Genomic DNA, 25,347 nt, shown 5'->3' with positions numbered 1-25,347 from the left:
TCTCCGTTATTCCGTGATTCGTGATTACGCCATAGACCGCGACAATTGCTCCTTTTCCATCAAGTGTAAACACATATATTCACACCTATTATAGTATTTTACACATTTGGGCTTGATTACTGTACTCTTCAAACTCATGTTTTTGTAGTGTATTTCTAGAACAACCATCTCTAAAATCAATTTTTCATTTTTGCAGTGAGGCCTGAGATCGCAATGACGTCAGTAATCACAAAGCCTGTGGGTACAGCGCAAAAGCAGAAAGCAAAAGCAAAAGCAGGAATTCAATTGCCACCACCCCATAAAAAAATTATAACTATATAATTGATCCTAACCATCACACTAGATAAATCACTATTTAAAGAACTCTATAAGCCATTTATCAGAATCTCAATATAATACAATGTGTGTTAATGATTTACTGATATATTTCTTTTACATTTTTACCAATATTTGCAGTGCTGTCATGATATCCTTTAAGTCCCTGTGATGGTACATGGGGGGGTCGCGCTGGCCATCATGACGTTGTCCTGAATACTGCACATGATTACAAAAATCAAATGCTTGTGTCACTAACACTTACATTTCTGAAACATGGGGTCAGAGTACCTCGACTCTGACCCCATTTGTTTGCTTTCACAGAAATTCTGAGTCCCGGGACCGTTCCCAATAGATAAAATAGTGTCCGAAACTTTCTGTTCAGGTTGCATTACAGAATATCTGGTGGTGCATGCATTGGTGATTAATCTCGGAAATGTCACGAAATATCAGTGACCAGCGATTTCACTATAATTTTCAGCTTAAAATTCTCAAGAAATACTGAACAGATTTGCACCAAATATAAAAAAAGCACAATCTGTGTAACAACATCTACATTTTTGCCAAATTTGGTGTAATTCCATCCAGTGGATTGGGCTGTAGGTTGACAACGTGTTCCAATTAGAATTAACTTTACAAACGCACCCTTATTTCACCTCCCTAGTCCCCACTGCGCAGATCACCCTCAAAGTGTCCATGAAACACAAAACTTACTTTGAAACTTTTGGGGGAAAATTTCATACAGATTGGTCAAACCACACCCAAGTTATAGGCAAGTCAAAAAATGCTTTTTCTATGGAAACTAGGTCCTAACCACCAGTAGGCAGAACCGAGTCACAAGAAAACAATGAGACAAAGATGAAAAACAAGAAAAGGGGGCAGGATTGAACAGGCCTGCTCAGGTGGTCCCCAAAGCCATGAAAAGTATTTTATTTTTATAATTTCGGCGGAATTCGTGTTGGGGTCGTGAATCCCTCTGAAATTATAAAAATAATGAAGAGCGGGCTCCCAGGTCCCAGGGGCATTGGCCAATTCCTAATTGCGGGGGATCGCGGGGGCCCCCGCAGCCCCGGGGACCACCACCACCCCAGGGCTTTTCAAATGATGGGAGGGGGGCTGTGCGGTCCCCCTCCTGGACCCCTTGATGGCCCTGGGGACCACAACCCCCCAGGGCCGGTTCCTGCAGTGTCCCGGGGTACCCACCCCCGGTACATTGCTGTTTGCTATGGCAGGGCGGGAGCGGGGCTGCGTTAAAGAGAGGTGGTCTGAGGCCACGCCTCTTTTTACAACTCTCTGCAACGCAGCCCTGTGGCGCTTACTGGAGATACCTGGTGGGCTAGTTGGACCCTCAGGATTCAAGGGGACTTAATACCCCAACTTAAAACGAACCACATGGTGTGTTTGCACAGTGGTGAAGGCAGGGGGCGGGGCCTGATGTGACAAGTGTGCAAACACGGCCCGTGGTGCATTTTAAGTTGGGGATTAATTCCCTTTGTATCCTGAGGGTCCCTGGGGGCCAAGTAGCCCACCAGGTACCTTCAGTATGCGCAGAGTAGCGTTGCAGAGAGGTGTAAAAAGGGGCGTGGCCTTGGACCACCTCTCATGAACGCAGCCCTGTGGCACTTACCGGGGGTACCTTGTGGGCTAGCTGGCCCCCAGGGACCCTCAGGATTCACGGGAACTTAATCCCCCAACTCAAAACGTGCCACGAGGCGCGTTTGCACACTTGTCACATCAGGACCCACCTCCTCCCTTCACCACTTTGCAAACCAGCCCACTGGCGCAATGTAAGTTGGGGAATTAAGTCCCCTTGAATCCTGAGGGTCCCTTGGGTCCATCTAGTCCACCAGCTACCTGCAGTAAGTGCCACAGAGCTGCGTTGCAGAGAGGTGTAAAAAGGGGCATGGCCTTGAACCAGCTCTCTCCAAAGCAACTCTGTGGTGCTTACTGGAGGTACCTGGTGGGCTAGTTGTCCCCCAGGGACCCTCAGGATTCAAGGGGACTTAATCCCCCAACTTACAACATGCTATAAGGCATGTTTGCACAGTGGTGAAGGGAGGGGGTGGGGCCTGATATAAGAAGTTAGTAATCCTGGTGTGTGGGACTTACTGGTGGTAATAAAAGGGGTAGTTGGCCCCCAAGGTTGACGTTGGAGGCTAATTACTCCTCCTGTTACCTCCAGTACATCCCACACAGTGGGATTGCTGAAAGGTGTTTCTGAGGCCACGCTCACCTGTCTCCACCACTCTGGAAATACAACTGGTATGCTATAGTTAGAAATTAGCATTTAAAAAACCTTTGAAATTCACTGAAAAAACCATAGGTTTCAGGGAAGTTATAGTTAGAAATTAGTATTTAAAAAACCTTTGAAATTCACTGGAAAAACCATAGGTTTCAGGGAAGTTATAGTTAGAAATTAGCATTTAAAAAACCTTAGAAATTCACTGAAAAACCATAGGGTTCATTGACATTATAGTTAGTTGGACATTTCACTCTTACAAAACCAGAGAAATTGAGCCGTTATAGTTAGTTCAGCTAAATCGCGCCCCCGCAATGCACTGCTGATGACGTCGCATATTATATCATTCATGACATGTTCAGTGACATCACTGATGACATCACTGATGACATCTCAAATGACATCACTGATGACATCACTGATGACATCATCCACATGAAAATCTGATGCACCTCTTCGCACCAAAATATAACCTTTGATGCACCCACTGTAAAATACGGAATACCATTTGTGAAACCATCGACACACCAATACCAGTTACTACATACTCACTCACTGATTCCTAGGTCTACACAATCATCCACTCATTCACCCATACAATCACTCATACATGCAGTCACTCATCAATCCAACACTATCATATGCACTCATACACCTATGCAGACACTCACACACCGCCACTCATCCATGGAGTTACTCACACACCTAGTCAGTCATGCAAAGAATCAATCACCGTTCCATTTACTCACCTATACAGTTATACACACACCACCTCACTTATTCATACAGATAATAACGCATACTTACTCTCTTATATAATCATTGATACAAGTACACACTCATCCATACAGCCACTCTCACAATCACTTACTCTCACGTATAGTCATTTATATACTCCAACTCTCACATACACTACCTTTTACATATGTAGTTACTTGGACATGTACCACTGAGACATCCATTCACTTACCAACAAACCCATACACACACTCTCCCACCCATAGAGCTGTTTCCACATGTACTCTTGAACCCTTACACCCAGTGAATCAACCACTCACATATCTATGCACATAGTCACACACCTCCCACCCACCCACACACACACTCAGTCTCCCATACAAATACTCAGGCAACCAATCAATAACCCATATAGACACTTATGTAGCTACTGACCAACCCATGTAGCAGCTTACACAACAACAGACAGACTGATACAGACATTCACACAGTTTAGTCACTAACCCATGCATTCAGTAAGACACATTTAATCACTCACTTATACAGTCAGTCACGCACCTACTAAATCCTCCATCCAGACACTTATACACCCACTCATTCTTCAATAAACCTTGGCATATATATAAAACATATTTAAACATTACAGAAACACACAATCAGTGATGTCATTTGAGATGTCAACAGTGATGTCACTAACCATGTCATGAATGATGTAATATGTGACATCATCATCAGTGCATTGCGGGGGCACGGGTTATAGTTAGCTGAACTAACTATAACGGCGGAATTTCTCTAGTTTTGTACGAGTGAAATGTCCAACTAACTACAACCTCCCAGTGCTGATACCGCAATCATGGTTTAAACAACTGGACAGATTCTTGAGAGACCTGGTATGGGATGGTGGCCGCAATAGGGTATCCTTGCAGACTTTGAGGCTTACGCTTATAGGTGGAGGTCTGGGGGCCCCCGACTATGAAGCCTACTATCTAGCGGGGCAATTTCAGTGGCTAGCCAGATGGCTAGATGGCAGAGACCTGGTCACTCTGCCGCTTCCCGTGGGTGCTGTACAGGCTAAGCTCTTTCCCAGGCTTCTCAGCAGGTGCTGGACACTTCAACACATGGGCAGGTTGCTTTCTGTGGCGGTGCAATGCTGGGATAGGTGCACGGCGCATTCCAGACATAGATTGTGATACACTCCTAGTCTCCCGCTTGTATGTATCCCTCAGACAGGGATGGGCCCCCCACTATCATGACGCCAACTGGTGGGTTGGGAGGAAGCTGGTGTGCTGACAATTGGAGATTGTTATAGAGATAGGGAATTGCTCCCTCTTGATGACTTTTTAGAATATCACGAACTCCCAACATGGCAATTCTTAAATTACCACAAAATAAGAGGAGCAATGCGAGAACTGTGGGGGGATGGCATGGAAGAACCTAAGACCCACCCGGCTTTAGACACAGTGGTGACATTAGGTTCGGCGGGGCACTTGGTGCGCTGGCTCTATCTTGCAATATTGAAGTTAAACCTGGGTCCTTTATCAAGCTTACGTGAGCTATGGGAGAAGACTTTGCCTAGAAGTCTGTCAGACAAGGAGTGGCAAAAAGTCCTGAAAGGCCACAAGAAAGTCTCGAGGACTACGGCCTTTAAAGTCCTTCAATTCAATATACTCCATCAAACATATCTTACCCCGCACAGACTAAATGTGGTCTATAATAGAGTGGATGTGTCTTGCGCTAGGTTGCTGCTAGAAGATGCATACTTCGATCACATGATTTGGTCCTGCCCGCGGATCACTGCTTAATGGGTTGGAATAGTGGAAATGGTTAATAAGGTGATGTCCTGTACCCTTTTGTGTGCTCCCGAGGTCTGCCTGTTGGGTCTTTTTCTGAGACCTAAAGCCCACAAGCCATAGGTTTATGGACCTGGCTTTCCTCCTGGCTAAAAGACGGATCGCGCTTGTTGGAAGTCCGCACACCCACCACTGGTGATATTATGGGAGGCGGATATCTCATGTTGGACTAGAGCAGAGAAAAGGACCCTGATTGCGGAAGACAGGGTTACCAAACGGCGTCGACCATATGCAGAACTATGGGGAGATATTCTTCGAGTCTGGGAGGCCCGACATGTATCGGACCATACCGAAGGAAACAACTCGACGGAGTCTGCAGACTAGAGTGTCCTGAGTGCATGAAACTGAGAGCTTCAACCGCCCCCCCCTCGCTCCAGCCTCCACCACTTTTTCTCCCCCCAGTCCCTGCCTTGAGAATCGATGCATATTTTCTCTTTCCCACAAGAGCACATGGACCCCTGGCAGTTGTTGGGTTTTTTAGTTGTGTATGTAAGTTTCCTTTTGACAGCCTTATGGGCATGTGTCGTTTTTAAGTTTTGTCTTTTATTTTCCTCTTTGTTTTTGGTTTTAATTATGGGTGTGACATGATCTCCCTTTTTTTTTTTTACATACGGACAGTAATGTGTAGACTAGCCTGTTAGAGGTTAATATGTGGTTTCAGCGAAGACTGATTTGAAGCTTATATCAGAGTGTCCAAACTTATTTGCTTTCCCCACTCTCAGGTTCGCAGACTGTATTGCCTTTCAGGCTGCAAATCGCCAAATAGCCTGGGGGTACTCCTATATTTAAAAACATGTACTGATATCTATTGTATGACGAATTCTCTGTGTATGAAAAAGTCAATAAAAAGATTTTCAAAAACAAAAAGCATGTCCCTGCCTGTTGTGGTCGTTGCCTTGTCCCTACTGACATGCACGTGCCAATAAAGTCTATGCCACTCCACTGGTGTCTAACTGTGAAGTGTGTTGATTAGATTGTCCACTCATGTGCCACAATGAGCATCATCCCTACACAGGGAGGAACTGACTGACGCATGTGCAATGGGGGTATGTCCCTTTTGCAAGCTCCACCTCTGTGAGCCAGACAATGTTTTGGCATAGGTGGTAGCCGAAATGTGCACTTAAGTGACTTCAGCAATGTGAGTATGTTGTCCAACCTCTGAACATGTGGAGCAATATCATATATCATAACAGAATGTGTCCACATAGATGTGTGTAAGTAGGTATGCAACGTGAAGTCCTGTTGTCACATGTGATGTAGGACACCACTCCTGGCCTGCTACCGATTTGGTCATTCCTACAGCAGCCCTATTTAACACATGAACGTGTGCCTACGTTGGGGGGTTGTGAGATTGTTGTTGATGTGCAATGGAGACACAGCTAGTACTCACCTTCACAGTCATCCAATTGGCCATGGGTCTCAGGAATACACATGCGCATAGATGTCAGTTACCAGGGTGTACCTTCATGTGCAATCATTGTCCTTACATCCAGCCATACTTCCATACGTGAGTGAACATAGTCATGACACATCTGTGTAATTTGAATGTTTTATTCACATTAAGGTGATTGACGGAGCTGTTGCTGTACATGGCCATACAAGCCCACATCACATGGAAGCCCACTGGTGGGCCAACCAGAGTCCTTTGGGGATTGAAAAGTGATTAGGAAGAGGGGAAGTGCAGTTGGCAGCAGGATTGCTGTGTAATTGTCCAGTAGTAAAGAAATGGCAGTCTGTGTCGGGGTCCGGGTGAATGTCGCAGAGTGTTCCGGGAGTAAGTGGGAGGTACTGTCGCAGGGCATGATGTATAGGTCAGAACCAGGCAGCGAGAGGCCATATGGCGGTGATGGATGCTACTGCCTCCTTCCTCACACAGTAATTGCCATCCCCATCTTACTCCCCTGATACGTGTTCTGTGTCTGGTGTGTGCGGTGTGTGTGGCGGGGTGATGGCTGTATCACTGAGTGCCACTGACACATCAGACTGCGAAGGTGATGGGGCAGCATCACTGTGTCCCACTGACACATCAGGGGTCGGAGGTGTGTGTGTTGATGTTCCCACTGCAGTCATCTGGGACCGGCTCAGTGGCAGCAATGGCAAGATGAAGAACTGCAGGGCATTGAAGTTCCCAGCTACTACTTGCTGGTGTCCAGCCGTGGAAGCCATACTTCCAGCCTGCATCTGCTCCATGGTCTCCATTGACCTCCGCAACTGTGCCAACTATGTGCTGTCATCGCTGGTGCCTGTCTGAACAGACAGTTCTTGTATTCCATGAATGGCCCCAGTGAGGTCAGCCAAGGTCTGTGGTGGTGCATAGAGCGTACTGGGGGTGTCCGATAGGGACTGTATGTGGTCTCTGATGGGACTCAGACACCCACGTATGGCATCGAGTTTGGCTTCCAAGAGCTCGAAACCCACCCGCAGCTGTTCAACCAACTCCACCTGGCAACCCCACACATGTTGTTGGAACTCCATGTATTGGTCGGGGGGGTCTGGGCAGACAGCCGTGGTGGTGTGTGTTTCCTGCTGCGTGTTCTGTGCAGATGGTGGGCTCACCTCGTGGCAGCTAGCCTGCCCTGCTCCTGGGGATGGGGTGCGGAGGCTGTCCATTATCCGTTGGTGGGTGTCTTGACATATGTGCAGGTTGTCCTCTTCATCATCAATGTTGGGAAGTGGGGAGTGCCCTGCAGGAGGTGTTGTTTGTCCCACTGCAATGTAAAGGGGAGATGCAGGTTAACAGAGTTACACATGTATGTTGAAGATGTGCAGATGTTTACATTCAGACTGCATGCCAATGTACATTGTGACTGTTTTGGTGGAGCTGGCTATTTGATGGCAGTCAGTGAGTTTTTCGACTACATGACTGATGTGTGGTAGTATCCATGCATTATCATCACACAGTGTCAGGCAATGCCAGATGTGAGTGGACAGTTACTAAGCACGTGCGGAACCTGTTGTGAGCCCTGTCCTGTGGCGTTGATGTTGCACTTTGTACCACATTGCCGTCATTGCTGATGTTCTGTGATTGCTATGTGTGTGTCCTGCATTGTGGGGGAGTGGCCCCTGCAGCTCTGATTTCATGTAGCCTTCTCCCTTTGAGTCGGAGTGCCTTTGACTTGCATGCTTTTCGGGGGCTGAATTGTTTTTGAATTGGGTCATATGTGCTCTCGGACAGATTTTGTGGCCTGTTGCATTGTTCGTCTGCTGCGTGTATTGAACAGCATGGGTTGTGGGTGCACTTGGACATGTCAGAGTGTAACCTGCTCCTTTATGGATGTGATCCGCACTGGGCTACCTCCATGTTGATTCGTGGACCATGTCATGTTTTTGGGCTGCTGCCATGCTATCAGACATGCAGTGTTACTTGCATAGTCAGTGTGGGTCACAGAGCCGCTTCTTTGCTGGATTCAGCACATGTGCATGGGTCGGTTGTGACATTGGTGATATGGAGGGGGGCCCTTTGTACAGATTGTGGACGGGGCCCTACTTGGTGTTTCTATGTCTTCTGCAGTGTGCAAAGGCTATCAGGGACATGTTCCACGATCATTGTGGGTGTGCAGTGTGCTACACATGATTGTGCATGTGTTCCATTGTGCCCATCTCCCCCTATCCCCCCTTCCCTGGTTGTTACTCACCCTGTTGCTGTTGGGTCAGGTCGTATTGAGCTGTGTCTAGGCCACCAAATCCTGCCACCGTCTCCACACTGCTGACTGTGGCCACCATTTCCTCCAGCTCATCCAGCTCCTCCTGTGTCGCAGGACTCCAGCCTCCAGTTGCCCTTGCTGCCTTCCTGTTGGCAGAGAGCTTCTCCTTGGTTTGGCTGTGCACTTCATGCCAGCACCTCTTGACCTCCTCCAGTGACCTCCTCGACACTCCGACTGCATCGACGTTGGTGACGATGGCCTGCCATATTTCCCTTTGGGTTACCTGGGCCGAACAGTTGTTGATGGTGTTCTATCACCTCTGTGACGATGATCCGGTCTTCCTGCGGACTGAACCCCGTCTTCCTCTTCCTCTTCTCCTTGCCCTTCCCCAAACACGGGGTTCCTGGCTGGACCTCCGTGGTGCTGGTGGCAGAGACGTTTTAATGCATGGGCAAAGTGGGCTCTGGCCCAGGGCCCCAGCCTTTCAAGGGGCCCCCTGACAGAGTCAGCTCCATTCTTCAGAGTTTTGCCCTAATGACCTTGAATATTTCTTAAACAGATTGTTTTAAATACTGTGTTCCTTTAATTTATTTGTTTATGTACCTTATTTGTGAGTCTAGTATAGCCATTTTGCAGAGAAATGTTGTGTTTATGTTTCATGCAATATACATAAAAAAGTTTCTTTTAGATCAAAACAAGGCCTTACATATAAGAAATGGGAGGGCGTTACATAGATTATTTGCAGTAATATTGCTGAGCTGCTGCTGTGTTACGATATTGAAAACACACATAACTATCCCTGAATATTGGATGTAAACACATTTAGGGCCTTATTTATGAGAAGTGATGCATGGCTGTGTGAAAACAGGAATGCGTCACTTCTTAGTGCACCCTCCTTGCTACATGATGGATGCGTCATATTTACTGTATGACGCATCATGTCGCATCATGTTACAGATATGTCAGTATTTCTGACGTATCTGTAGGCGCAAAAGTGATGCATTGCTGGGGTGTGTCTGAAAATAGACGCAACTCCAGCAATGTGTCCTTTCACATGGGGCTTGCCTGCGTCAGTCTTAGGCCTGCTGTTAGGCAGGTGTAAAATATTGAGGCAATGCCGTCCTAGAAGTGACGCACTGAGTTCTCATAGATTTCAATGCGCCACTTCTACAAGGCTTTTTGAGGGGCAACACCCACCCTGCATACATTATACCTGGTGCAGGTATAATGTGGTGCAGGAGTTTCAAAGTGATGCATCTGCCTAGATGCGTCACTTTGCAAATATAGAGCAACATGGCACATTTTTTACGCTGCCGGTGTGTCACAAAAAGTGACGCACTTGCGGCATAAAAGTGAAGCAAGGCCTCATAAATAAGACCCTTAGAATTTAAACGAGTGTTCCTTTGCACTGTCGGGGAACTAATGAAATGAAATAGTGTATTTAATAAAGTGCGCAACTACTCAGATTAGAGTGTCCTGACGCGTGACAGCGGGAGGAAAACGTGCGTAAAAGACCCATCAGTTAGTAAAATCCAGGTTTTTAAGTTCTTCCTGAAAGAGAGTAGGTCTGTGGTTAATCTCAGAGACTCAGGGAGGCTATATTCCACAATTTTGCACCTAGAAAGCCGAGGGATCTGCCTCCAGTGCGGGCACAGCATTTTTTAGGCACGAGGGCTAGGTTGGCATTGGAAGTTCTTAGGGGTCTAGCTGTTGTATAGCGATTAACGCGCTTATTTAGGTAGACAGCTCCTAAGCCGTGGAAAGCTTTAAAGAAGAGGGTCCTAGCTTTGAAGTCGATACGTTCTTTTATGTGGAGCCAGTGTAGAGACTTGAGAATAGGGGTCATACTAGATCTGGGTTTAGGTCTCAGGATGGCCCTGGTCGTCGTGTTTTGTACCACTTGTAGGTGCTGAATAAGGGATTTGGGAAGACCAAGGTACAAGCTGTTGACATAGTCAAGCTTTGATGTCACCAGAGCCTGCATCACGATCTTTCTGCTCTCAAGCAGCAACAGTGGCAGGAATATTTTTAGCATCCGGAGTATGCCAAACAAAGCACCAGTTAGATTTTAGATTTGAAAGCGCATGGAGATTGTCTTTTCTATGACAATTCCTAAGTTTTTTACTTTCTCCGTTTCCGCGGGTGGGGATGGCAGATCTTTTGGCCACCAAGAGCTTCAGTCAGAAGTTTCTGGATTACCATAGAAAACAACTTCACTTTTGTCAAGATTGCACTTCAGCTGATTGATCTTCAGCCAGTTAAAAACCTTTGTGAGGCAAGACCTAATCATTGCCCCGTCAAAGTTGGTTCCTTTTTCACACATAAAAATCAGCTGAGTGTCATCAGCATAGGAAACAATTTTGCCGCCCTCTTCCTCTACTAGAAATGCAAGGGGGATAGATATAGATTAAAAAGGGTAGGACTAAGAATGGAGCCCTGAGGGACACCTACATTCATGGATGGAACCGGGGATGAGAAAGGGGGAGCCAGATGTCCTGAGATCCATTTGCCAAGAAGGATGACATCCATGTTATGGCTCCTGGATGTTAGCAAGTCTCTCCAGGAGCCTCTCAATTGGGACCGTATTGAAGGCCGCAAACAGATCGAACAGTATCTGAACAGCCTTGCCTCCCTGGTCCAGCTTACCCTTGAGATATTGAGTCAATTCCAGCAGAGCGGACTCCATACTGTAGTTAGCCCTAAAACCGGAATGGGACACATGAAGGAGCTTCCCATCTTCAATGTGTTTTTGGAGCGCCTTGTTTACATGCTTCTCTAATACTTTGGCGAGGGCCAAAAGAAGGGAGATTGGCCTGTAGTTGGCAGGGTCCGTCGGTTTGGCGTTAGTCTTTTTTATCAGTGGAAGAATCTTAGCATTCTTCCTTAATTTCGGCATGTTGCCTGAGGAGAGGGAAGCATTAACCCCTTCGGTGCTCATGACGGAACGGTTCCGTCATGAGCCACGGTTGAGCTGTGCTCATGACGGAACCGTTCCGTCATGACCCCGCCCGCGCAAGATTCCGGCAGCACAGCGGCGGAATCTGCGCAGCATGGAAGGGGTTAAAGGGCTGGTTTACAGTGGGGTTTATGGCGGAAGCTAATAGGTTCAGGATATTCGCTGGACATGGGTTGGTAGGAGAGCCAGACTTAATGCTTTGGAGAAGGTTCAGTGACTCTTCAAGCTGAAACTCAGGGAAAGCTAGTAAAGATGGAGGATCCAAGAGGTGAAATTTGCTATTAGAACTAAGGTAGAAGGTCAGTTCTTCCTCTGAGATGTTAGTGAAGGCTTGTTCGATCACGGGGATCTTTTTGTGGAAGAATTGAGCTATTTGCTTAGACCATTCTTGCGTGCATGGCCCTTCCTTTGTGCCAGCTTTTGGGGTGTTAAAGGATTAACTATACTAAAGATTACCTTACTCTTATTTTGGGCATTTTCTATCTTGGTTTGAAAGAAGTTTTTCTTGGCTGCCTTCACGAGAATCTAATGAGCTTTTAAGTTGTCTTTATACACCTTCCTGTCCACAGGTAGATAGGATTTACGCGATTTACGTTCCATTTTTCTACAATTTCTTTTGCTAGATCTGAGGGAATCGTTAAACCATGGAGCTGGTGGGGGCGAACTCCTTAAGGAGCGGGAAACAACCGGTACAGGTGCATCAATTTTAGTTCAGAGCCATGAATCTATTGAGAGGGCATCCGAGTCGGGGCAGCCAGACAGCTCCAGTGAGGAACGACCGAGGGCATCTGCTAACATCGGGATGGATATTTTATGGAACGTCCTGTAATTAGGGACCCTCTTCCCTGCGTTAGCCCGAGGGGCTGTGGCAGAGTTGGGAATGACGAATTATAATAGGAGGTGGTGAGACCCGATAATGGGAAGAGGTAGGTTTACTGATATGTCAAAGTTGTGAAAGATTTGGCTAGGGTATGGCCCTTCTCATGGGTGGCCGAAGAAATAGATGGAAACGTGTTGCAGGCCTGCAGCGTCTCCAACAAGGAAATTGGTTTAGGGTCTTTTCCATTGTCCATATGTATATTGAAATCTCCCAGAATAAGGCAGTTGTTGTATTTTAAGGCCAGGGAGGTGGTGGCTGTATTAAGCATAGTAATAACATTTCCAATTGCACTGGGTGGTCTGCAAATTAGAAAATCAGCTATGCTATGATGGGGGTAGAAGGTACAGTCGAAGTCTAAGGACTCAGCGCCCTCAATGTTTTCCATTGGGATGGGAGAGCAGTCTAGTAATTGATTGTAAATTATGGTGACACCGCCCTCTTCCCACTCGGTCGGTCCCTCCTAAGGATTTTATAACCCGTAGGGATGGCCGAGGTGATAGTAGGGTTGGAGGCTTCAGACAGCCAGGTCTCAGTGAGAAATAAAAGATCAGGCTGTTCGTCTAAAAGTAGACCATAAATGTGTGGTTCATGCTTTTGCATAGAGCGACAATTTAAAAGGGTGGCCTTTAAGTCCTTTGTTTTCTTATTGTTTTTACACTTATTGTTGCATGGGAGGATCTTGGGTGTGGGTTTCCTGGGATGGAGGAGAGACCAGTTGCTCTTATTGCATCGAAAGTCTACCTCCAAGCTCGGATCAGCCGCTGTACACTGACATAATGGTAGCCGCCTAAGGCTAAGCAGTGTTTCCCTATTGTAATATAGTGGAAGAAACTCACCGGAGGGGAACTGGGCAGCATGGCCAGCGCCAGAAGCCTCCGGGCGCAGACAGGCTTGCCTTTGGTGCGCCTTCGACGCGCCGGCGGCGCGCCCACTGCGCGCATCCTTTTGTATCAGGAATATATAGACTAATGCCTATGATGCAAACTGGATCGCTAGCACAGCTGAGGAAGTGGAAACTACGTGGTTGGAAGTGAGGAGCCTTATAGTAGCCACAGCCCTCCGCACAATCGGCGTATCAGCCGTGGCGGACCAGGACTGGAGGAAAAGCGAGATGTGAATCGAAGCAGCTGAGGAGGTGTAGGCAAGCAGAATCAAGTAAAGTGCAAGTGCTCGTAGGCAGGAGAAATTGTTAAAAAGCACAGAGTAATTCAGCCACACATATACATTTTAAAAAGTATAAAAAAAACTACGAGCAGGGCAGGAAACACTAATTCCTACCGCTGTCAGCTGCACGTGTCCATTTAGATCGGGAATATATAGGCTAGTGCCTATGATGCAAACAGGATCGCTAACGCCGCTGAGGAAGCGGAAACTGTGTGGTTAAACAGGGGCTCAAATTGGATCATAAATTCAAAGCTGTTCTGAACAGGGGCCCCCAAAATATGTTTGGCCCAGGGCCCCCAAAATCCTTAAGATGTCCCTGGCTGGTGGAGTTCGGCTTGTCCTCAGCACTCGGTCCGGGTGCATCCATGTTGCTACGCAGTTTGAATTGTTTTTTTCTCTCTTTCTTTTATAGTGCATTTTCCCGCCAGACGTGTGGGATTTGCTAGCCTGTGGCTGTTTTTTGCTGATTTTTGTACCGCGATTGACCTCATCGCATGATTTTTTGCATTCGCATTTCACATTTTTGCGGCATGGCGTTGAGTTTCACGCTGACATTTGACGCGTAATCTGGTGACTATCGCATGCTACTGTCGCGTTGTGAATACTTGGCTGGCACGGCGTAATTTTCCCGCATTGGGCTGCGATGTTGAGAGTTACGTTGACCTACTTTTGCGGTAGTTATCGCACATTCTTGAGACTATACCCCTGTGTTTAATCTGGTAAGAACAGCCATTGGGAGGTGTTTTGGCACAATTTGAGCGTCATATTGCTTTCACCTTTTTTAACTATGATATTTAAAATATGTTTCTCTAAGCATCATGGTCTAACAAGTGGGTGCATCAACATCATGCAAGCTCATTTAATCCTGTCACTGCACTTTTTTGATGCTTATAACCAATAAAGACCTCTGGTATAATAACTAAGACAAGTGTGGGATCTTCATATTTAAAACACCAGTGTGTGCAAAACTACTCAGACTGTGCATATACATTATGTAAATTTGCAAACCACATATACATTAACATTGTGTTTGTTGATTTATTTACTTATTTATAATATTATGTGCCCATATAAACTTTTCGCAATGGCAGAACACATACAATATGCTGTGCTGAAATGTCTGTTGTCCATGAGCAGAAACACTGTCATTTAAAATGTTTTTAAATTACTCTCAAGGAGAAAGAGAAAGAAAACATCAGGCTCTCATCCAACACTTCCCATCATTATTGAAGAAGGGGGTAGAGTTTAAAAAGTACTGTACTGCTGATACTACTAATCATTTTTTCCCAAGTCATGTGAGGCAATATTGACTATGGCAGCAGCCATATCGATCAGAGTTACAGCTGATCATCATTTACCGCAGCTCGTCTCCTAGCAATACGAACTAAAAAAGTTAATTTCACACTCCAGACTTCAAATTAATTGTACCTCTTGTCACATGGAAACTGCGATCAATATATGTATATATACACATACACACACACACACACATACATTAAGTAAACTTACCATGCATGGTTGGTAAAGTAATGTGTGGTAAAAGTATATGCCTACAAGATTTGTGTTGCATGGTAAAGACTGGGCAGGGTTACAACTGCATTGAAAAGGGTGTTTTCCTTCAGGGTTAGCACATTCTTCTACCACCCAACTCCAAACCAAGCCAATTGTTTTAATATAGCAGATATTCTGCTGTTTACTAGGTCCTGAAACCTCAATTGTTCAATTATCAATAAAGCAGAGCATTTAGCTCCAGACCAAGCATAAAATGGACACTACTAACACCATGCCTATCTCAGGGCATTTGAGAGGACATTCCAATAGCAAGGATCCAAACCTCCCACTGCCGAGCAGATGTTGGGTGACAGCCAAACATGAAGGATGCACTTACCTGGCCGGCTTGTTTTCCCACGATAACTGAAGCACTCAGTCTGCCGTCCCACACATTCGATTACTTTATCAGTTTTACATTCCTCGACACTGTCTATTTTTAAGCAGTCTGGGCATTTGTATCCATTGGAGATCAAGTTTATAGGAGGAACTAAAATCGACATAAGAAATTAATTAATTAGACATTTACACTTTCAAACATAAGTAACAAAAGGCACCCACATCATAAAACATAAATAATAGAAGGAAAACGTGACTCAGTATTGATGCTAACTTTTAAAAGTGGGGTGGCGCAAGGAGCACCGCCTAGTGATACAGCTCACATCTTGGACATAAAGGAGCACCGCCTAGTGATACAGCTCACATCTTGGACAAATCTGAGGACTCCATCAACTCAAGAAAGAAGATAAAGTAGGCCTGACTCTGATTGCCCTTCTCCTAATCCCCTGCCTCACAGCAAATAGAAAACTGTTGAGTGGTTTGGAGGTAAGGTGTTACCCTGTAATGTTTGTTAACGTGAATGAGTGCATGATATCACTTTCTATAGTGCCCATGCCTTCAAGCTGTGCTTTGTTTTATAAAACCTGCCTGGCAGCCAGAATTCTCTCTCCTCAGTTTACAGTGTACAATATTAAAACTGTATTCAAACAACATCTTTTACAATATTTCCCCAAACAACAAACCCTTCTGTAATAATTCAAACTTCTCACCAGTAGTGTCTTAGCTCTGTCCAATTCATAAAACCTGCGTAAAAAATATGAACTCGGCTCCAATTATTTCTGTCCTACATTTGAAGTATATTTCTGTCTTTTGGAGACTAGGCAAACACAAGGAGATTATGGACGGGGTGCTGAATCTTTTCAGACACTCATCCCCAGTCACAGATCTGGGTTGAATCCATCATCATTCTTTAGCTCAAATCAGTCTTGACCCTGTGCCTCATGGGAACAGTCCAGCCCGAACTGCCAAGCCAGGTCTTCCCTGACCCGGAAACAAGCCTCCTGGGACCGGTTTTGGGCTAACAGCCCTCATCAGCCAGGCTAGCTTGAATCCAGTGGCAAAGTGAGCAAGGAACCCACGTCGGTGCATACCCTGCCAACTTAGGGCGAACAAAGCAAACTAGGGACCTAAGCTCGGAGGACGGTATTTATTCTGTCAGGCCAACGCAGTAAAATACTCCATCGCTCTGACGGTGTACCCATCCTCCAAACTTAGGGCCTCATTTACAAGAAATTGGTGTAGGATAGCACTACTTGCTGCACTCCCCTATGCCAGTTTGCAAGAGCATGAAGGCACAATAAGTTTAATATAAAGTGCATTTTTATCCTTTCAGACAGTGCTGATGCACAATTTGCAGCTGAGAGCCAACAAAGGTATCTGCATTGTTGGTACAATTGTTTGTGTGCAAAGAACAACCAGTGGAGATGTTTTCCTCTTTCTATGTTGGCTGCAGAATGCAGCACATACAGAAAGAGGAAAAAACAAGCAGCACACATTAAATAATGCAGCGCACATAGAAAGAGGAAAAAAGGTATTTCTCCTTGTTATGCTTCCCCTGGGGAGGCACACAGTTTTGACACATTCCCAGCTTTACAAATCTTTGTATATCTGGCAATGTGTCAAAATCCATAGGTGTTGACTTAAAGTAAGGCAAGGCAGCACTTGGAACTGCCTTGCCTTACTGTAAATCTATGAGACCATGCAAAGCCATGCTGGGTTGATTTGCGTCCCCTCAAGATATGATTGAGAGACTTCCGCCACCAGAGTGTCATAAAAATTGACACCCTGGAGGTGCAGGCTTATTGTAAAGAAACACCCTTAGAGTAGGCCTGGGCGGTAAATTCCGTTCCGCTGTCAGACTTTGCAGAATTTGGGTAATTTGCAGTTCCACAGAGTACGCGGAATTGCCAAAAATCCTGTGATTTCACTGAATTTTTTCCCTGTTTGCGCTTTCAAAATGCGTGTTCGTGAGATATTTCCCCCGAGCATGCATACAGCATTCACGAAAAGGAAAAAAGCATCACCAACGGGCGGAACAAGCAATTCCCTGAGTTTGCAGAACTCTGCGTGCTTGTGGAGATTTTTTACCGTTTCGCAGAGCTTTCCGTAGCGCGATTACGCAATTTTTGGCCACCCCTACCTTAGAGTTATTCGCCAGCCCAGAAGATAACACTAATCACTAATCCGAATGAGGGCCAAAAGAAACCAAACCGAATGATCCTCACACCATGCAAGAGTTCTTCCATACTGCGGGCATTATTTAAACATTTTTATTTTCCCTTACATCCATGTTTTTTAAGGTGGTAAGGTATAGTAGCGATAATAAAAACTGGTAATTTGACAACTCACTCTAAATCCATTGAGCGGTTAATTGGCCAGACCTCCACTGGTCTGAACTCTGTTGTGTTATCTGAAAAGTATTTCAGCAAGGGAGATGGAATAGGCTTCATCTCTGGCATAGGTTCACTCTTAGACTCCTCTTCCCACAGACGCTTCTAATTGTACCCTCACCCACACTTCCCTGGGCTAAACTGCTCTTTTCCCATTCAGCCCTTTGCTCATTCTCTTTACACCTCCCTCTGACTCTGCCCCCCTCCTGGGTGACCGATTTAAATGGACAGCACCCAGTGAGCAGGTCCCCAGGCCATGCTCTCTCTTGCTGCTCACACCACCCAGCAGGTTAACCCCATAACTTCATTGTTACCCACAGATTACTCCCTTAGCTTTGCTCATTTTTACACAGATTCTCTCTTAAATTTGGTCTTCTTTCCACAGATAATGCTCCTAACTTTACTTGCTTTTCTACAGATTCCCTCTAAACTGTGCTCATTTATCTACAGATTCCCTTTTAACTTTGCCTGTTTTTCCTCAGATGCCCTCTTAACTTTGCTTTGTTTTCTGCACATTCCTTCTTAGACTCTTCTTCCCCACACCTGTTTCTCCTCTCACCCTCCCATTTGTCCCCCTCCCTGGGCTAAACTACTCTTTTCCTGCTCAGCCCTTCCTGCACCTGCTTCCAACCTCTCACTAACCTCACCCAGCAACCACCCCCCTCTCGGGTAACCTATTTCATGGAAGCTGCAGTGCATCCCCAGGGAGTAGGTCCACGGACCAGCTGTCCTCTGCCGCTCGCACCACCCAGCAGGTTAACCCCATATCTTTGTTCTTTCCCAAGATTCCTCCCTTAGCTTTGCTCGCTTTTCCAGAGATTTATTTCTTAACTTTGCTCTTCTTTACACAGATTCTGCTCCTGACTTTGTTCATTTTTTCAAAGTTTGCCTCTTAATTTTGCCTGTTTCTCCACAGATTGCTCTCTTAACTTTTCTCATTTTTCCACAGATTCCCTCGTAACTTTTCTATTCTTTCCACAGATTTGTCTTCTAATTTTACTTTTTCCCACAGATTCCCTTTCAAGTTTGTTTCTTTTTCCAGGGATTCCCTCTTAAATATACTTGTTTTTGGACAGACTCCCTCTTAAAATAGTTTTTTCCACTGATTGCTCTCCTTACTTTGCTAGCTTTTCTAAAGATTCCCTCTTAACTTTGCTAATTTTTCCACAGATTCCATCTTAACTTGACTCTTATCCCACAGAATCCCTCATAGACTCCTCTTCCCCACACCACTTCTCTACATAGCCTCACTCTCCTCCCCAGGCTAAAAAGCTATTTTCCAGCTCAGCTCTGCCCTCCCCTGCTGACCACACCCAGCCTCTCGCCCCCCTTCTGGGTAACCTATTCCATTGAGGCCGCAGCACTGCCCCAAGGAACTGGTCCCCGGGCCAGCTCTCCCCTGGCACTCGCAACACCCAGCATTTTAACCCCATAACTTTGTTCTTGCTCACAAATTTATCTCTTAACTTTGCTTGTTTTTACACAGATTCCCTTTTAGTTTTGCTTGTTTTCAACGGATACCACCTTAACTTTGCTCTTTTTTCCCCCAGATTCTTCTCCTAACTTTGATAATTTTTCAAAGATTCCCTCTTAATTTTGCTAATTTCCCCACAGATTCATCTCTTAAATTTACTAATTTTTCCACAGATTCATCTTTTACTTTGCTCTTCTTTCCACAGATTTGTCTCCTAACTTTGCTCAGTCCCTCTTAGGTTGCTCATTTTTCTACAGATTCCTTCTTAAATGTACTTGTTTTTCCACAGATTCCCTCATAGGTGCCACTTGCTGACACCTCTTCTCCTCGTACCCTCACCCTCCCCCTGGCCAAACCATTCTTTCCTAGCTCAGCCCTTCCCTCACCTGCATCCTGCCTCCACTTACCACACCCAGCACCCAGTCCCCCTCCCGGGTAATGCATTTCATGGAGGCTGCAGCAAGGCCCCAGGGAGCAGGTCCCTGGGCTAGCTCTCCCCTACCACTTGCACCAGCGAGCAGGTTATCCCTATAACTTTGTTCTTTCACACGGATTTATCTCTCAACTTTACTTATTTTTACACAGATTCCCTCTCAACTTTGCTTTTCTTTCCATAGATTCTGTTAATAACTTTGCTCTTTTTTCTAGAGATTCCCTCTTAGCGTTGCTTGTTTTTCCACAGATTCCCCACACCCACTCCTCCTTGCATCCTCGCCCACCCTGCCCAGGGCTCAATCACTCTTTTTCCACTCAGCCCTTCTCTCTCCTACTTCCACCCTGCCCAGAGCCCCATCCTGGGTAGCCTATTTAAGGGAGGACTCAGTGCAGCCGCACAGCGCCTCTGGCAAATCTCCAGGGAGCCAAATTCAAGCCTGTCTGCACACGTCTGCACCTGAATAGAGCCAGTACCCAGACCCCTGGTCCCCCGCTCCAAACCTACACTAGCACTGAACTCATAGCTTTCAACCCCAGACAGAGCATCAGCAACTGCTACCTCACATCCAAGCGAACAGTAGCAGGAACCTTGTTCTGCCGCCATTTCCCTTGCAAATATTACACCATACCACCAGCCCCTGAGCAACCACTGCCTACCTCCCTCATGGATCAATTACTCTGCTTAATAATCAACACTCGCACTCTCCAAAAGCATGCCAATTGCAATCAGGGACACCATCACCTCCCTCATGCCAGACATCGTCTTCCTCACTGAGACGTGGATGAACCCGGCATCTGCACCCGACACCGCCACTGCCATACCATATGTATACAAAATAATCCAATGTGACCGCACTAACAAGCTAGGCAGTGGAATAGAAATCATCCATAAATTGAGCATCAACTGCACTGCCACAGCAGACACCGCAACCCTCATCATGGAGAACCTTAATGTGCAGATCAATATCAACTGCCAAACCACCATCAGATGCACCCTCGCCTACAGACCTCCCAAGCCCCACCAGCCTTCTGGGATGCCATTGCGAACACCATCAACCCACTAACCATTAACTCTAAAGACTTCCTCTTCCTAGGGAATCTCAACTTCCACCTAGGAGATGCCTCCGATAATAACACTGCTAACCTCCTAGAGTTAATAGACATCCTCTGATTCTCCCAGTGAGTCACTGACCCCACCCACATAGCCAGACACATGCTAGACCCCATATTCTCAGCCAGCAACAGGATCTGGTACAGCCATGCCACCAAAGTCTCCTAGACTCAATTGTCCACTTCTACATCTTCAGCTCCAGCCACCCCCATCCCTGCCAGCACCCCCACAGGAGCTGGAAGAGAGCAACAGAGGACCTCTGGACACTCACCCTCAAGTCCTCACTGCCACATGCTTCCTCCAACTCAGAGGAAGCCATCAACAACTTCAACACTTGGATCACCGACTGTGCCAACAAAGTTGTACCCCTCAAAACCCCCCAAACCCAACAGTAACCACACACCCCTACCAACTGGTTCACAGATTAACTCAAAGCCTCAAAACGTAACTGCAAAAGACTGGAAAGGGTCTGGCAAACCAGCAAAGCTCTCTACAACAGAGAATAATTCAATCAAACACTAAACAAATACCACTCCCAATTGAAAAAGAACTCCCTCAACACCCACCTGGAAGCCATTTTCAACTACAGCAAGTAGCTCTTCTGCATCATCAAGGAATTCTCCAACATCACAGAAACCAAGAACACCATCACCCCTCCCTTGTTTTCTGCAAATCTCTTGCAGAATTTGTGTATGACAAAATTGAAACCATAACTGAACACTTTGACCCCCAACCATCCCTAGCTATCCTCAAACAACTCCCCACCAAAAATGACCACAACTTAATCACCACCACCATGTGGGATCCACTTTCACCCCAATCCACCACTAACATTTTGGGTTCCTTACACTCAGGAGCCCCCAAAGATCTCTGCCCCATCACACGTTCAACAAAGAATCAGAACATCATCAGCAAGGAACTCACGACAATCATCAACACCTCTATCAACGACGCCAACTTCCCAGCCACCAGAAAGAATGCAAAGGTCAATCTGCTCCAAAAAAAACCTCTGCCAACGCGCCAGAACTCAAAAACTACCAGCCAATATCCCTACTCCACTTCCTAGCCAAAGTCCTAGAAAAAGCTATAAACATCCAACTAACCAACCACCTGGAAACCAACAAACTCCTGGATGCTTCACAGCCAGGCTTCCATGCAAACCACAGCACGGAGACGGCCCTGATCGCTGCCACTGATTATATCAGAGCTCTTATGGACAGGGAGGAACCGCAGCCTTGATCCTGCTCGAACTATCTGTATATTTTGATACTGTGTCCCTCTATTCTACCAGATGGGAATACAAAGGAAAGTCCTCAAGTGGATTGCTTCCTTCCTTACATGAAGAACCCAAAGCATCTGCCTCCCCCTTCTCCTCAGGCCCAAAAGACATAATTAGATGAGCCCCTCCAAGGGTAATCTCTAAGGCCAAAGCTCTTCAACACTTACATTGGCCTCTATAACTGCTCTGGTCAAAATGCACAAGATGAATATAATGTCCTACACTGATGACACACAGCTCATCGTGTCCGCAGACCACACCAGCACCAAAGCAACGTCCACATATGTATGACCGATATTGCTAGCTGGATACAAAACAAGTGCCTCAAGCTCAAAGCCAACATAGGTCCTCATCTTCAAGAGCACCACCCGCCCCAGTATTGATACTTGGCCCAAACTCAGGCCCCTTCCCACACCCACACAACAAGCAAAAAATCTAGGCATCATCGTCAACAGCAATCTCTATGAGAAAGCAGATAAAAGCTGTATCCTTGGCATGCTTTCACATACTTTGCATGCTGAAGACATTTTTCAAGTATCTCCCCACTGACACTAGATCATACAGAACGCAGCAGCAATACTCACCCTCAACCTCGCCAGACAAGCCCACATGATTGCCCACTTCTGAACACTACACTGACTCTCTGTAAATAAATGGTGCCAGATCAAACTACTCACCCGTACCTACAAAGCCCTCCACAGCTCAGGCTTCACCTATCTCAACCTCAGATTTAACGTCCTTCAACCCACCAGACAACTACAGTCCTCATCCCTCCACCTGGCCCTCACCCCCACCCAAAAAAGCAGGAGGGGCAGATGCACCTTCTCCCACATGGCCACCAAACACAGGAACCAACTCCCTCTGCAACTCCGATTAACACCCACTAACCAAGTGTTTAGAGAAAAACTGAAAACTTGGCTGTTCAACAGGTAGCCGGCAGCGTACCCTCCCCCGAGCACCTTAATACTCTTCCGGGTGATAAGCAGCGCCTTACTAATTATGTTGTTTTGTATAAGGTCTGCCTAACTGTAAATTAAGTGGACAGACCTTCAGTTTGCCAGATAGAGTACTGCATCACTGTTTTGCCAAACTTTAAATCTGCTCCTAGGTATAATATTTGTAGATTTCCAGGGATGTTGGGCATTATTCAGTTATAGTGGTATACCAAAATATCAAGGTAAGTAATAACTATTTACAAGAATATTGTCTTAACATTCCGGAAGGTAGTGAGGGGTCATATATTAAGCAATATATCACCCAGTTGCTAAAAGACTCTTTGAGATTAGATCAGTCGGTTGAGGATCTATCTGTTGACATCCAGCGCATTCACAGAGACCCCTTCAGGAGAAACCCTCAAAGGGAAAAACCAAGAAAAATATTAGTGAACTTCCGTACTTATACTTTGAAGGAATCTATCTTGGGTTTGGCCCTAAAGCAGAAGTCATTGAGTGGGAAGGGGTTTAACTTCCAGGTTAGATCAGACCTCTCAAGGGCCACATTGGATAAGCAGTGGGAGTTTGGGAGGAGGTTGGAGGCATTTAGGAGTCTTGGTGCGGTGGCTCAGCTAGCATTTCCAGCCACCCTGAAGGTTATGCATAATAATACTATGCATAACATTCGATCAGTGCAGGCGGCTGATGAACTCCTAGCTTCTCTGGGGAAGAGCAGAGAGAAGAATAAGGATAACGGGGGCTCTAATTAGGTGCAGGTGAGAGTGATGTAGAGTACTGTTTTTGTTTTATAAAAGAGTAGAGAGGGAAGGAAGAAGGAGAAAAAAAGGGAAAAAAACAAAAAACAAATCAAGCGGAAAAAAAAAAGGGGTTTTGGGGGCACGGAAGGATCTATAATTCACTGCTTTTCCTACTTTTCTTTTTTCCATTTCTTCTCTCCTCTCCTCTCTCATATCTTATGGGCATATTTGTAATTGTAACAGTAAAGACAGTAAAGATAGTAAAGACAGTAAAGATAGTTTAAAACAGGACAGGAGCTCAGTAGGAGTGCTATCTACTGGAATCTCCAGATAGATAAAGTAAGGGTTTCCCATGGGGAGGGGGGAGGTCTGGGTGGGCACGGGGGGGTGGTGCTAGTAAAAATTTCTAAAAAGTCCTCTTTTTTTGCCCGTTGTTACATTCTTTGGGTATGGAGAATCATGATTCTGCAAGAGAAAGTTAGTATTATTAGTATCGCTAGCATAGGTTTTTCTTTTTGTAGCTATGGGGTGAATATCTGGTTGGGGGGTGGAACTTATCTCTATGGATAAGCTTAGAGTTCTTTCATGGAACATTAATGGCCTTCGCTCTAGCCCAAGAAAATGGAAGATTATGCAGTATCTCCGAGATTTTGATGCTCAAGTATTAATATTACAAGAGACGCATCTTACGGAAAAAGAGATGCTTTCTTTAGTTAAAAAAAATAGATGGGTCGATTTTTGTGTATCTACTACACAAAACTCTAACACTAGAGGGGTCGTGATTATCTTTAAAAAATCATTAAAAGCCAGGTTAGTTGAAAAACTTGTTGATTCAGGTGGGAGGTGGATTATTGTTTCTGTAATTATAGCTGGGGCCCGAGTTACCATAGTAGGCTATTATGGGCCTAACCAGGATGATCCATCAGTTCTAAGTACCGTCTTCTCACATCTTCTTCTTTATCCAGAACCGATCATCCTGGCTGGAGACTTTAATGTGGTCTTAGACCCTCTCCTTGATAAATCTTCATCCAATAGACCTATATCCTCATCTAAAACTAGGTCTCTTTTACTTGAAAAAATGAAAGAGTTCGGTTATGTGGACGTATGGAGGCTTAAGTCTGGTCTAAGACAGGGCGTCTCATTTCGGAACTACAAATATCAACACCAGTCGAGGATAGATCTAGCACTGGTCAGTCAGGAATTGGTTAAACTGGTGCAAAAGGTCTACTATCTCCCCTTTCATCTTTCTGACCATGCTGCTCTATGCCTTGAGCTGGTTGGGCTGTCGGAAACCA

The 25,347-nt window shown here is 45.7% G+C and overlaps 1 protein-coding gene across 1 annotated transcript in view; it reads right to left on the bottom strand.

Moving 5' to 3' along the window:
• Positions 1-25,347, bottom strand: part of LOC146808900 (uncharacterized) — a 193,807-nt gene that overhangs the window by 40,444 nt on the left and 128,016 nt on the right. The window contains exon 4 of the mRNA XM_085615711.1: positions 15,675-15,824. Within this exon, the coding sequence (XP_085471837.1) occupies positions 15,675-15,824 (150 nt within the window). The remainder of the gene's footprint in view (positions 1-15,674; positions 15,825-25,347) is intronic.

The sequence above is a fragment of the Triturus cristatus genome, chromosome 7 (assembly GCF_964204655.1).
Source record: "Triturus cristatus chromosome 7, aTriCri1.1, whole genome shotgun sequence".
Lineage (NCBI taxonomy): Eukaryota > Metazoa > Chordata > Amphibia > Caudata > Salamandridae > Triturus > Triturus cristatus.
Note: the sequence above shows the minus strand (reverse complement) of the source record. Positions and strands in the feature narration are given on the sequence as shown.